The sequence below is a fragment of the Polypterus senegalus genome, chromosome 2 (genome assembly GCF_016835505.1).
Source record: "Polypterus senegalus isolate Bchr_013 chromosome 2, ASM1683550v1, whole genome shotgun sequence".
Taxonomy (NCBI): domain Eukaryota; kingdom Metazoa; phylum Chordata; class Cladistia; order Polypteriformes; family Polypteridae; genus Polypterus; species Polypterus senegalus.
This window is the reverse complement of record NC_053155.1, coordinates 97,889,840-97,903,826: the sequence shown is the minus strand read 5'-3', so window position 1 is coordinate 97,903,826 and position 13,987 is coordinate 97,889,840. Positions and strand designations below refer to the sequence as shown.

At 38.7% G+C, this 13,987-nt stretch overlaps 1 protein-coding gene across 1 annotated transcript in view; it reads right to left on the bottom strand.

Annotated features, from left to right (window-relative positions):
* The window catches only part of LOC120523171 (cullin-5), a 93,426-nt gene that overhangs the window by 73,988 nt on the left and 5,451 nt on the right, over positions 1-13,987 (bottom strand). The window contains exon 2 of the mRNA XM_039744207.1: positions 2,556-2,665. Coding sequence (XP_039600141.1) covers positions 2,556-2,665 — 110 coding nt within the window. The remainder of the gene's footprint in view (positions 1-2,555; positions 2,666-13,987) is intronic.

Here is a 13,987-nt window from a genome sequence, read left to right as displayed (position 1 = left end):
TTTTCCACTGTTAAAATTTTACTCTGGCTGTTGGCCTTACTCTCTTTCTCTTAGGTTTGGGTTGAATTGAATTTAGGTTTGGTAGGTTTTTACATGTTTGTATGGTATGTTACTTGCTTTTAATAAATTCAATAAGAAAAAATAAAGAAATAAAGAAAAAATCATGTGTATTATGCTAATAATAAATTGTATTACTTTATACAACCAAAAAAAACTCAAAAGTTTTAACAGAATCATATTATTGGAGCAAATATCTGCTAGATGCTTTTTGCTCCCAAACTGTTAAGTGATCCAAACTGCAATGACTATCCATAAACAAGAAAGGATGAATTTGTTTTAAACAATTGGCACATATGTAGATTAGGGGAGTTCCTGAATGAAGTAAGGGAAGGTAACCTTGAGGTTTAAAGTTCACAGTTTTAGCCATTAAACTATCTTAACTGGACTTAACCAGTGTGGTTGGTTGCAAGATAGTTTTTCACAGTAAAAAGGGAAGGAAGAAGAGAGTGAAAAAACAATATGATACATTAACCTGGAATTTGTTTCTGCACCACATGAGTAGTGTTCAGAACGTACAAGATTAGCATTTTGGTTTATGAAGGATTGTTTATTAATCTGAAAATGATCAGTAAAGCATGGAAGACTAACATTAATAACAGGGAGCACATACAAGAATAAGAGCCTTCCCTGCAAAATACCCAAATACAGTGAACCCCCGTTTATCACGGTTAATCCGTTCCAGACTCTACCGTGATAAATTAATTTTCGTGAAGTAGGATTCTTTATTTATAAATGGAATATTTTTGCAGTTAAGAGTATAGAAAAACTGTTTACGACCTTCTAAATACGTTTTTTAACATTATTAGAGCCCTCTAGACATGAAATAACACACTTTAGTCACCATTACACTCGTATTACCCAATATATTAGACAACATAAGAGAAAATAAGACATATTAGACGTTACAAATATATTATTACTAGGCTCACCTGTCTTTTAAGGTGACCGACTTTTATCCTCAATTTGTGTGCGCTCCATGTGTACATCAGGCATGTAAGTGTAGGGAATGAGAACATCAAAGTGCCCATTCATAACATCTCCTGAAAAAAAGTTTTTTTTATCCCCTGGAGTGTCTGTCCAAAGTCGTACAACGTCAGCCTGAATCTGTACCGCTAAAGACGGAGTTTCATGCACTAAATAAGCTATAGATGAGAATAAGCAAGCACCATCTCCCCTGATATTTACTACGCGGAGAGGCATTTGTACTCCATCAACATTAATTATTTCCAGAGACATAATTTTGTCTATTTTTCCAGCACATCACGCACAAAAGCAAGGGGATGATGGGAGCAGCAGAACTCTGCTCACATCGCGTCGCTTCGTACCGCAAGCCACAAGTAGTAAGTCTGTGATAAGCAGAACACCACTACGCTTTGCACTCACGGGACAGAAAGACAATCCCGAGCGCTTTTATATAGTAGATTATTGTACTGTACATTTAATTACACACACACACAGTTCTTACACACAACCACTAACCTATGAAGGCACAAGCTCAGTAGGAGAGTCTTCAGGTGGTGCAGTATATTCAGCAGGTGCATCGTTGTCTTCTTCCGCTGAAGAAGTACTAGGAGTAGGCAGTGGGTGTCCGGGTGCGCAGCTGAAGAACATCTTGATAGGGAGTTGCTGGTGCTGTCTTTTCATATGAGTGAGGAGGCTTTTGTAGGGTATTGCCATCTTTAATCATATCCAAGAGTTTCACCTTCTCCTGGATAGCAAGCATCTTCCTCCGGCACTTAGTTTTATTGTCAGAAGGCTTAGAAAAAGCAGCACGTTTAGGAGCCATTGTGGGGCTTAGATAAAAGTTCTCAGAAAGCGCATGCGTAGTGACGTAAGCGTGTATGAGAAAAAAATCGCGATAGAGTGAAGCCGCGAAATTCGAAGCGTGATATAGCGAGGGATCACTGTAACATCTTGATATGCTGTTGTCAAATATTAACTGGAAATTAGATTGATGACTTTCACTATAACGTTCAAAATAAAATGACAATCCGCTCTACACACCTCTACATGTAGACAAACTGCTTTATTTTCTCTTAAGTAAGAAACGTGCTTTAAATTAAAATACAATATTCACAGCTTTATAACAGGTTTGGCTGATCCAGTTTGTGCCTAATATTCAAATGTTTTATTATTGTCATCTCTTATCTTCAAGCTAATTTATGTGCAAAACCACAGATCCATTCAACACACAAACTGTTTAGTATTTTCTTCACACAGCCCACAAGATTTGCACATTAGACTTATTATACTTTTTAAACCCATAGTAAGTGAGTGTGCCTTGTTATGAATTAAACGTTACTTCCCATCTTGCATAGGAAGATACAATAATAGGCTGGATAAGCTGGTTTAGAAAATGAATTAAATGTGTGTAATATTACTAGGAAATCTTGATAACGAAAATAATATTTACCATTTCTTCACTAAACTACCTATCACCTTCATATTACTGCCTTAGTCATGTAGACAAAAAATGTTAGAAGGGTTCTACTTACGAAAACAAGTCAAACCACTGCTGCTTTGTGACAGATTCTTGCCGTAACAACTTCAAAACAATAGGGCGCATCAGATCCCATTTATCTTCAAACTGGAGGGAGCCTTTGTTCTAAACAAAAATAAAATAAGCAAATTTAAAAGGAATGTAATAACACTTCCAATTTCTAGACAATATATATTGATATAGGAAAAAAATAAAGCAACATCTGAGAAAAAAAATAACATGGATTTCACAAGGCCTTACTTTCTTGAAAAAACTGCTCATTCAGAAAGTATGACAGGAGGTGGTTTATTGAGTATTTTCATTTGCTGCTTCTAAAAACACCAGGCACTTTCACATTTTCATGTATCTTGCCATAGTTTCTCAAGGAGTACTTGGACTTGCCACTGTTGCATCTATGTTTGCTAATATTCTGAAGTCTCGTCTGAATTTATTGCTTATCTCAATGACGCCAGCAATGTAAACAATAGGATGGAAATTTTCAATGCTAAGATGAGATACACAACAGTCACAGTTTGCCCCTGAATAAAATGTTAAGCAGCCTTCCACTATTAAAATACCATGGAAACACTGGTGTCTAAATTTTAAAAAAGACTGCCACAAGGCTGACAGAAAATGGAGGTACGGTCCTTAATTAAAAAATGAAGGCTCATATAAGTAAATACAAAAAAGTCTGACATGAGAGACAGTTATGTTTGTAAAATTTTGAATGATAAAGAAGGAAATCCAATAAAATTATTAGGTTTAGATTAAGGTAGAATTTATTGTCTCAGAGGGAAACTTGTTTGCAGCAGTAAAGTACAAAAACAGAAGACATTGTTACAGAGATACAACATTTGACAACCAACGTTATTGCATAAATACAGACTCAAGATCAATACAAAGAATAATAATTACTTTCAACAGTATATAAAATAATAATGCAGAATTTAACAATTAGCGTCATCCCTACAAGTAACAGAATTTAAAATGCTTATAGCTCTAGAAATAAGAGTTCTTAAATCTGTTGCTCTTTACCTTTGGAAACTTTAATCTGTAGCCTGACGGCAACAGTTGTAATTTAAAGAAAAGAAGAAGGCTACTGTTTGACAGAATTGAGTTGGCTTTCTTTCTAAACGGTTTGTAATACATTTCAGTGATAAATGCCTGCTATGAAATACTACCTTTACTGTTAATTTTATAATATTGTTAAGATGATTTCTATTATTGTTGCAGAGGTTTCCAAACCAACAGATAAAAGCAAATGTGACAATGGATTTAATGAAGAACTTCTAAAAATGTGTCATTATGATTTTGTCCTCTTTAAAACAGTTGAGTTTCCTATGACAGCCCTTTTTATACAGATTTGTACCGTGTTAAGATCAAAGTTTAGTTTGTTATCAATGACTGTTACGAGATATTTGTACTTTCACATATAGTCTTTTAAAGTCAGTTCCATTGATGGAATTGCTGCTGAAAACTTAACAGATAAAACTTTTGTAGCACGCTTCAAAGGTAAAATAAACAATATTAGATTTAATATAATACATCCCTTAAAAGAAAACCTTGTTGAACCTCAGCATGCTCATTAAAGTTCTTCCTTTACTAGAACTGGATTTACCCAAACTTTATAGAATAATCACATGGCTAAAATCATCCAATTATGCCATTGACCCAGTCTCCACAAGCTTTTTCAAAGATGTTTCTGATGTATGTATATGTGTGTATATATATATATATATATATATATATATAAATAAATAAAATGAATTTAAACTAAATATATAGTTTTTGCAGCCTTCAATAATCATAGGCTCCTGATGTTCAAGGCTGTTACAGGTACAATACAGAAAAAGAACACTTTGCCACCACCAACACACAGATACTTACTAAAGTGCACCCTATTTGAGTAAAAATAGTTTACAATTGCATGTCTCTTATGCTGTGATAAATGTAAGTCTTATGTATAAACACGGAAACTTGCCTAATGCTGATGTCAAATGCTCAATGTTACCTTGAAGGAAAGATAGCTTTAATCGAAGACTGGACTCTGTATTAAGACGATTTCTGTATTTTGTCTTCATTGCAACTAGTGTAGAGACTATTCTAGTCTCTTTACCAGTTGCTCAGACACATTCGTCGACATATCCTCAAATCTCCTTTTATCTGTATCGTTCAACAATTATATCAGTTTCATTTGTTTGGAAACCTTCTCTCCTGCATCACCTCAACTTTAGCTGCCAGCAAAATCCTATGGTATTTTGCTTTCCAACCACTACTGTGGTATTGCCAGATTATTTACAAGCAGACTTAATAACTTTTAATTTTCTGTGAAGCTTTTTCAGCTTGGCCTTAGAAACTTCAAATGGTTTGGACACATGACCAGAAACTTTAGTCTCGATGTGATAGCATAATTTGGTCAGCTTCAAGGCCTTCTTTACTAAAACTTCTGAGCACAGCACATATTGGCCAAATACCTCATCCTTGCTCCTAGTGTGTATGAATCCTACATTTTCTATGCTGCATTGTCTTCTAACCCTTTACATTTTATTTGCAGCATTTCTTTTGGATCTTTTTTGCATTGAACCCAACCCCACCATAAGCTATCATCTATGGGGGAGGAGCGAAAGCTTGAGATTCATCAAAAATTTCAATCTCCGGTTTTCAACAGATCTCGAAGTTTTAGGGTCCTGATACTGAAAACACTGATATCTTAATGATGGGTGTGTGTCTGTGTATCACAGCTTCTTGAGGACGGTCTAGAGCTAAAATGACTACATGAAAAAACACCGTACTTAAGCCTGTTATGAGATGACAATATGCTGATCAGTTTTGAGCCAAATTGTGCAAGAGAAATAGGCACTCTAGAGGAACCCCGAAATATCGAAATTCTGCAATTAATTATGAAATCTTCTTATCAAATGCTATCATAATGACCTATTTTATGATCATAAAGATCAGCATCAGAGTAGTAAATAATTGCTGTAATATTACAGAACTAGCCAACCTGCGGCGTACCATACGCCGCATAATCAGGCCGGTTTTTTAATGATTTTTAAGCACAGGGAGAAAATTAACATTTGAAAAATCGGTAATGTAATAAATCAGCAAGAAAAGCAACATTGTAACAATGCACGGAACGAACCAACACACAATCATCTGTGACTGAAAACTGCCGGACCGTCCTCACGCCTTCTCCTGCCAGACGGAGGGATGGGGGTGCACGGCGCGGAGTGTGGAATGGGAGGAGAGAAGGACGTCCATTCAGCTCTGTCCGTCATGCTAGTCTGCTGATTTCTTGTTCAATATGCACTGCCTGCTCATGTCCCCACCTCCAACTCGTCACTTGAGTCGTCGTCTTTACACAGTCCAGATGTACATGTGACTGACGTAGTTTTTTGATTGCTCTGTGCGGTTTTGGCCACTTTTTTATATATAATCCACCAAAACACCCGACCACGGTAGTAGCGAGGTGGGAGGGGGGTGTGTACGAAGTGCAGGAGCATCTCAGAAGACGCATTTGTCACGATGCAACCAGTGGGAGCGTATGAGTCGCACTTAGTGGGAATTCCATGGTTTGCCGCCCGAATGGGGTTCAACGGCTTATCCACGCCGGGTAGACACACGCTCAATGTCATACAAAATTATTTATTGAATGCTAAACACTTCTGGAAAGACACGGTAGTCTAAATGGGTTGGTGTGAGAATACAACAGTAAGCGAATGAAAAGATGGAACTCTGGAGAGAGCAAAATACAACACAATAGTGAACCCGCGGCATAACAAACGCCGCATAATTATTTATTAATGGTTGAACACCTCTGGAAAGACACAGTTGTCTAAAAAGGGAGGGTTTGAGGATACAACAGAAAGTGAATGAAAAGATGGAACGGTAGACTTTTCATTGCTCTGTGCGGTTTTGGCTGCCTTTCTATATATAATCTACCAAGACACCCGCCCACGGTAGTAGCAAGGTGGGATGGGGGTGTGAACAAAGTGCAGGAGCATCTAAAAAGACGCATGTTTTTCGCGGATGCGAATTGCTGTATGTAGCGTGTAAAACAGTTTGCTATGGTGCACACGGTCGTGCGTCGTAACTGAAAACTCGGTTTTTAAAGACTGCCTACTTCATGGTGTTTTAACTTCAGTTGTAAAGGAATGTTTTAATGACCCCATGGGATACCCCTCGGTTTTGGCTGCTTTTCTATATATAATCCACCAAGATACCCGACCACGGTAGGAGGGGAGTGTGCACAAAGGGTAGGGACGTAATGAGTGGGAGCGTATGAGTCACACTTAGTGGGAATTCCACGGCTTGCAGCCCAAATGGGGTTCAACGGCTTACCCAGCCTCTCTGCGCTGGGTAGACACACGGTCAATCTCATGCATAATTATTTATTGAATGCTAAACACTTCTGGAAAGACACGGATGTCTAAAATGGGTTGGTGTGAGACTACAACAGTAAGTGAATGAAAAGATAGAACTCTGGAGAGAGCAAAATACAACACAATTTGCTCAGACGTGCATGTGGACTCTTACCACAGACGAAAGTGACGAACTGGGTGGTCGGTGAGTTTTTGCGTCTGGGAGAATGGGCAGGCAGTGTGAAGGCCTAGAGAGCGAGGGTAGACGCCGGCCAGTGAAAAAGGACTGTTGGTGGGCAGGGAAACGTCTTCCATGTTCCTGCAGGAGCATCTAAGAAGATGCATGTTTGTCGCGGATGCGAATTGCTGTATGTAGCGTGTAAAACAGTTTGCTATGGTGCAGGTGATCGTGCGTCATAACCGAAAACTTGGTTTTTCAAGACTGCTTACTTCATTGTGCTTTAACTTCAGTTGTAAAGGATTGTTTTAAGGATCCCATGGGATACCCCTCACAAACCGTTTCACACGGTGCATATGGCGATTCACCTCCGCGAGAAACATGCCTCTATAAACAGTCAACGTAGCTCGGAGGTGCATGACATTAACCTGACCTGCACTGCATGTGGCCTCTACGACAGACGAATATAAATGACGGCGGTTTTTCTGTGTCCTCGCGTCCAAGTTGGTGGGCGTGGCCCTGCAAGTTGTCGTCGTATCCAATGGTCTTGGAGTTGGTGGGCGTGGCTCCTTCCTGCGTGCGCCATAGGTGTCTCACTTGTCGACGGCTTAGTGAATCCACGCCCCTTCCGGCGTGCTTTCCATGGTTGTCTTGCCTTAGTGAATTATATATATAGATTTTCAAAACTTTATTGTATCAATGTTTGGTGAAAAGTTACAACAACAAAAATACTATTTACAGTTTTGTTAAAAAGCTGAGATTTGGCAGGATGGTACAAATTTCAATGAACTCTGTACAAGTGACAATAATGACACCTGTCATACACACGTGCATAGTGGTCACCCCTCAAGGCTCTGTTGAGGTAAGCACTTCCACCCCAGATCCAGAGGGGATGCTATTACAAACAACCTTCTTGTTTGACCCATAGCAAAGAGTGACCAGTCCAGTAACATGCCTGACCAAGCTCCCACAGCGTCACAAGCACTGTCCTTCCAGCAGAGTCTCTATATAAACAGAGCTCACATGGTAATGGATTGTCTCTGAGACCTGAGCAACAGAGGGAGAAACACTCCCAAGATTCAAGCGTCCTGTGAACAATTTACTTTTGTTGCACAGACTTCCAATTGTTTTATATTACTTTGACTTACTTTGCTTCTTGTTAAGACTAAACAGGACTACTTCATTTGTATTCCAAACCTTGAACCTGTGCTCATTTACTTGTTTCATGATAAACCATAATGCAATAAAGTGAATTCAACAGATTTCCTTCAACTAGTGAACTGCACACTTGAAGGAAACCAGTAGAAATTAAGAGGAAGTATATTTAAGACTAAATCCAGGAAGCACTTGTTGATGCAAACATGTGAAAATCCTAAACAAACTACTGAGTAATACAGTTGGACCAGAAACCTTGATAACTGTTAAAAAGTTTCTAGAGGCACTGAATGGTCTCCGCTGATTTGAAAAGCAACACAATACGGTATTCGAATGCTCTTCAAGAAAGTAACTAACATAGACCACCTTTCAGTTGAAATATTGACATCTTTGAAAGCACATAGTCAGTGTTTGATCAGGCAAACATAACAAACAGGTGCTAACGATCAATAGAAAATTGTGTATGCTTAACCAAAGTGACTTTCTGAAACTGAAACAGCTCTGTAGATGGAAAAAAAATGTGGAAGGCACAACCATAATAAGAAGGTGAGGCTGTGCTTGATGTGATGGCTTAACCTGCAACTCTTGCACCATGGAAAATGTAAGCACAGTGACAATCATTCTGCATCATAAAGGTTTCTCTCAAGCCAAGAGATTTCTCAGCAGACAGATATTTCCAAACAGGCTATCCAAATTCTTCTCCATAAGCATAAACAAATGAGTACTGCTGAGGACTGGAAATGTAGTGGATGGCCATGGAAGTAAGTGCAGTAAACAAAAAATGCATCAAGCTTATTTCCCTTAAAAACTGAAGGTGGTCAAGACCACTACCAGCCCAGAAATGGCAGGGATCACTGGGACCCTGGTACACACATTTGCAGTCAGGAAAAGTCTTCAGAAAAGGTTTACTGGGGCTGTAGTAAAATCACAACAGGTGTTTTGATCTACCAAGTCAAAATGTAAAATTTTTGCCTCTAACAGCAAGCAGTCTGTCCGATGAAAACCTGGAAAACACTTTATGTATGAATGTCTGCAGGTGACAGTGAAGCACAGTGCAAGTTCCCAGCAGGCGTGGGCTGCATTTCCACAAACAGAATTAGTAATTTGATTCAAATTAATTATCCCCTTTCTACTTTGAAGTACTAGCAGGTTGTTATACATCACTCAATTCCATCAAGCAGGTGTATGACCATTCCCAGCTTCATTCTGCAGCATAACAATGACACCAAACCCAAGGCCAAAATCCTACAAAAAATATAGGGTGGTCCAGATCTAATTATGCAATTTTCATTACGCTATAACTTATTAAGTTTATTACATAGAAAATCACCCGAAAAATCCCGGACCATCGAGAAGTGTGCGAACTGACGACATGAAGAATCGTCTTCCGCCGAACTGGAATCATCCCCGCATAAATCAAAGTCATCCAGACGATCTGGATCTGCATAATTAGATCTGGACCACCCTGTATATGTAACAAAAAGATCAACATGGAATTGTATCATATAGCCCTCACAGTGCTCTGATGTCAACATTATCTTGGCAGTCTGAGATTACTTGAAAAGACATAAGCAACAAAGACAGCCAAACCATGCAGTCATACTGTAGTAAGTTCTCCAGGAAGTGTGAAACTAGTAGTGTGTGATATGTATCGTCTACAATAAAATCTTAATTGTTGTTTTAACAATGTGCCTTGAGAGTCCACGCATTTACTGTTTCATGTAATCTGACAGAATAGACTATTGTGTGTGCATGCATGGTCAGTGCACCACAACTGAAGCTAGCATAACAGCCTAAAACTGAGTGTGCAAAATGTGCAAGGGGATACACAGCCTCACAATCTAAGTCATTAAGATTTAATTGCAAGACATGGATCATTCTCACTCGAGTGGAGGTGGTTGATTTTGAAAAGTCCGATTTTCCTTAAAAGACAACAATCTGCATGTCGGAAATCATTTACCATTAAAGACAGCTCAACATCTAACTTGTTTCACCATCTGCGAAGTGAAATTGATCTAGTATACAGTCCCGTGGTGCCAGACAAAAAAAAAAAATCTGTTTGAACAAATTACGTAATTCTTTCAGATTATTTTTATTTCTGTAAGAAGCATATGCCTATCAGGAGTGTTTTATTTTGCAAGCCGTCTTGGTGGTTGGGGTCCTCAATTCAAGGCACATTTTTTCCTTTCATTATTTAAAACACCTGTACAGATCCCCGCCTCCTCGTTCCTCTCTTATCACACAATGGATGGAGAAAAAAGAAAAAACAAAAGTATTTTAGCAGCTATTAAAAAAAAAACAAAAAAAAAAAACCCACAGGTATCCAGAGAAGGAGTCTCTGGATCCTGCCATTGAAAAAGAAATCAAGAGTTACTTGATGATACCTGAGGTGGACCAGTAATGTAAATCCACGAGTGGTGGAAAACACAAGAACTATGTTTTAACAAATTGGGGAAACTTACAAAAAAGTACCTGTGTATTCATGGCCTCAAGCAGCCCTTCTGAGAGGGCTTTTAGCACCAGAGGAAGTGTTGTAATATGTAACCATCCTGCTTTGAAGCCTGATGCCTTAGACGGACTGGTGCTCTGTCATGCAACCTGAAGTTTTCTAAGTAGAATTTTACAATTGTTTTATTTTTTTCTGATATCTTGTTCAATATTGGACAGAACATCCAAGTTAGTAACCGATACATTTAGTTTGATATATCTGCAGTTTCAAAGTTTGCTAACATTCTAAACAACCAGTCCATTTGTAGTGCTTACTGCAATAGTGATAATAATGTAAATAATAAGGTGGAAAATTTCAATGCTAAAGTTAAGAGCTGCCGCTGACATAGTCACTCCTGAAAAGATAGTTAAAAAATCCTCCACCATGGAAGACGCAAAAGGTGTCCGATTTAAAGATCACAATAGAGAAAAACTAATAGTTCACTATGAAATACTGAAGGCTAAAATAACGGAATATAACAACATTGTCCATCAGGACAGGAGTTACAACTTCTCTAAAATTATAAATAATGCTGGTAATCCAAGAGTTTTAATCTCTACAATTGATCCTTTGCTAAACCCAGGTCACTCAAAGGAATGCCTCAAAAAAACTACCACTGAAACAAGTGAGGCTTTTGCTATATTTTTAAACGCAAAATTAATGACATTAGAAATGATATATTATATCCCCCTATAGCTGATCCTATTAAATGCCGGTATTCCATTTTAAGTTAATTAAATTCTTTCACCAGGATAGATTTAACCAATCTATATAGAATAATTTCTCACCTGAAATCATTCACCTGCATCCTTGATCGAATACCAACAAGCTTTTTCTAAGTATCTAATGTGCTAATTGATAGTGTTCTTGACATAGCAAACTCATCAGGAGTCTTCCCAGACTTTCTTAAGACTGCTGCTGTTAAACCCCTGCTCAAGGCAAATAATCTTGACTCTTCTGTTTTTCACAATTTTAGACCTATTTCTAACCTTGTGCTCCTCCACCTTTCATTTGAGGATGCTCCACAGATGCTCAGTAGGGTTTAGGTCTGGAGACATGCTTGACCAGTCCAGCACCTTTACCCTCAGGTGTTTTTGGGGTCGTTATCATGTTGGAATACTGCCCTGTGGCCCGGTTTCCGAAGGAAGGGGATCATGCTCTGCTTCAGTATGTCAATGAACTCCCCAGTGCCGGCAGCACTCATGCAGCCCCAAACCATGACACTCCCACCAACATGCTTGACTGTAGGCAAGACACATTTGTCTTTTTACTCCTTACCTGGCTGCCGCCACAGACACTTGACACCATCTGAACCAAATAAGTTTATCTTGGTCTCATCAGACCACAGGACATGGTTCCAGTAATCTACTGTATGTCCTTAGTCTGCTTGTGTTAAGCAAACGGTTTGTGGGCTTTCTTGTGCATCATCTTTAGAAGAGGCTTCCTTCTGGGACGACAGCCATACAGACCAATTTGATGCAGTGTGCGGCGTATGGTCTGAGCACTGACAGGCTGACCCCCCCACCCCTTCAACCTCTGCAGCAATGCTGGCAGCACTCAAAAGACAACCTCTAGATATGATGCTGAGCACATGCACTCAACTTCGACCATGGCGAGGCCTGTTCTGAGTGGAGCCTGTCCTGTTAAACTGCTGTATGGTCTTGGCCACCGTGCTACAGCTCAGTTTCAGGGTGTTGGCAATCTTCTTATAGCCTAGGCCATCTTTATGTAGAGCAACAATTCTTTTTTTCAGATCCTCAGAGAGTTCTTTGCCATGAAGTGCCATGTTGAACTTCCAGTAATCAGTATGAGAGAGTGTGAGAGTGATAACACCAAATTTAATACACCTGCTCCCCATTCACACCTGAGACCTTGTAACACTAAGACGTCACATGACACCGGGGAGGGAAAATGGCTAATTGGGCACAATTTTGACATATTTCACTTAGTGGTGTACTCAGTTTTGTTGCCAGCAGTTTAGAAATTAATGGCTGTGTGTTCAGTTATTTTGAGGGGACAGCAAATTTACACTGTTATACAAGCTGTACACTGACTACTTTACATTGTATCAAAGTGTCATATCTTCAGTGTTGTCCCATGAAAAGATATAAAATATTTACAAAAATGTGAAGGGTGTACTCACTTTTGTGAGATACTGTAAGTAAAATTCTAGAAAAGGCAGTCAATTATGCAGCTAAATAAAAACTTCAGTAAACATGCTATTCTTGACAAGTTTCAGTCAGGTTGTAGAACAAATCAAACTACAGAAACTGCACTGGTCAAAGTAGTAAATCACTTGCAGTTAAATACAGACAGAGGCCATTTATCTGTTCTCATCCTTCATACTTGATACCATTCATCACAAAATTCTTATAGATCACCTTAATCAGTGGGTGGGTCTATCTGGCAATGTCTTAAATCGGTCTGAGTCTTACTTAAGTAGAAAATTCTTTGTTAGTTGCGGTAATTATACTTCGAACACACATGACATTCTATATGGTGTTGCAGAAGGCTCTATCCTGGGACCACTGCTCTTTTCGATCTACAGGCTTGCATTAGGCCAGATTATCTCAAGGCATAACATGAGCTACCACAGCTATGCTTATCAATAGTGCCTGATGACCCAGACTGTCTTGATTCACTGACCCAATTTCTTACTTGTATTTCTGAATGGATGAGTCGTAATTTTGTCAAACTAAATAAGAAAAAAAAATAAATCTTGGTTATTGGAAGAAACGGATATAGTGAGGGTATTAGAAATAAACTTGATCCATTAGGCTTAAAAGTCAAGACGTAGATAAAGAAATTAGGAGTAATTATTGACTCTGAACTAAATAGCAAAAGTTAAGTTACCTTATAACTTTGCAAGATGCTGAAAAGTTAGTTCATTCTTTTGTTCTTGGTTGACTAGATTACTGCAATGCACTCCTTTCAGGACTATCCAAGAGAGACATCAATTGGTTGCAACTAGTGCAGAATGCAGCTGCCAGAATCTTAACTAGGAAAAGAAAATCTGAACACATCTCTCCAGTTTTAATGTCATGAGATTGGTTACCTGTGCTACTGTATTGAGAATTGACTTGAAAATACTGCTAATGGTTTACAAAGCCTTAAATAATCTTGCTCCATCCTATATTTTGGAATGTCTGTCACCTTACACTCCAAGTCGTAACCTTAGATCTTCGAATGAGTATCTGCTTATAATTCCAAGAGCTAAACTTAAAAGATGTGGTGGAGCAACCTTCTGCTGTTACGCACCTACAATC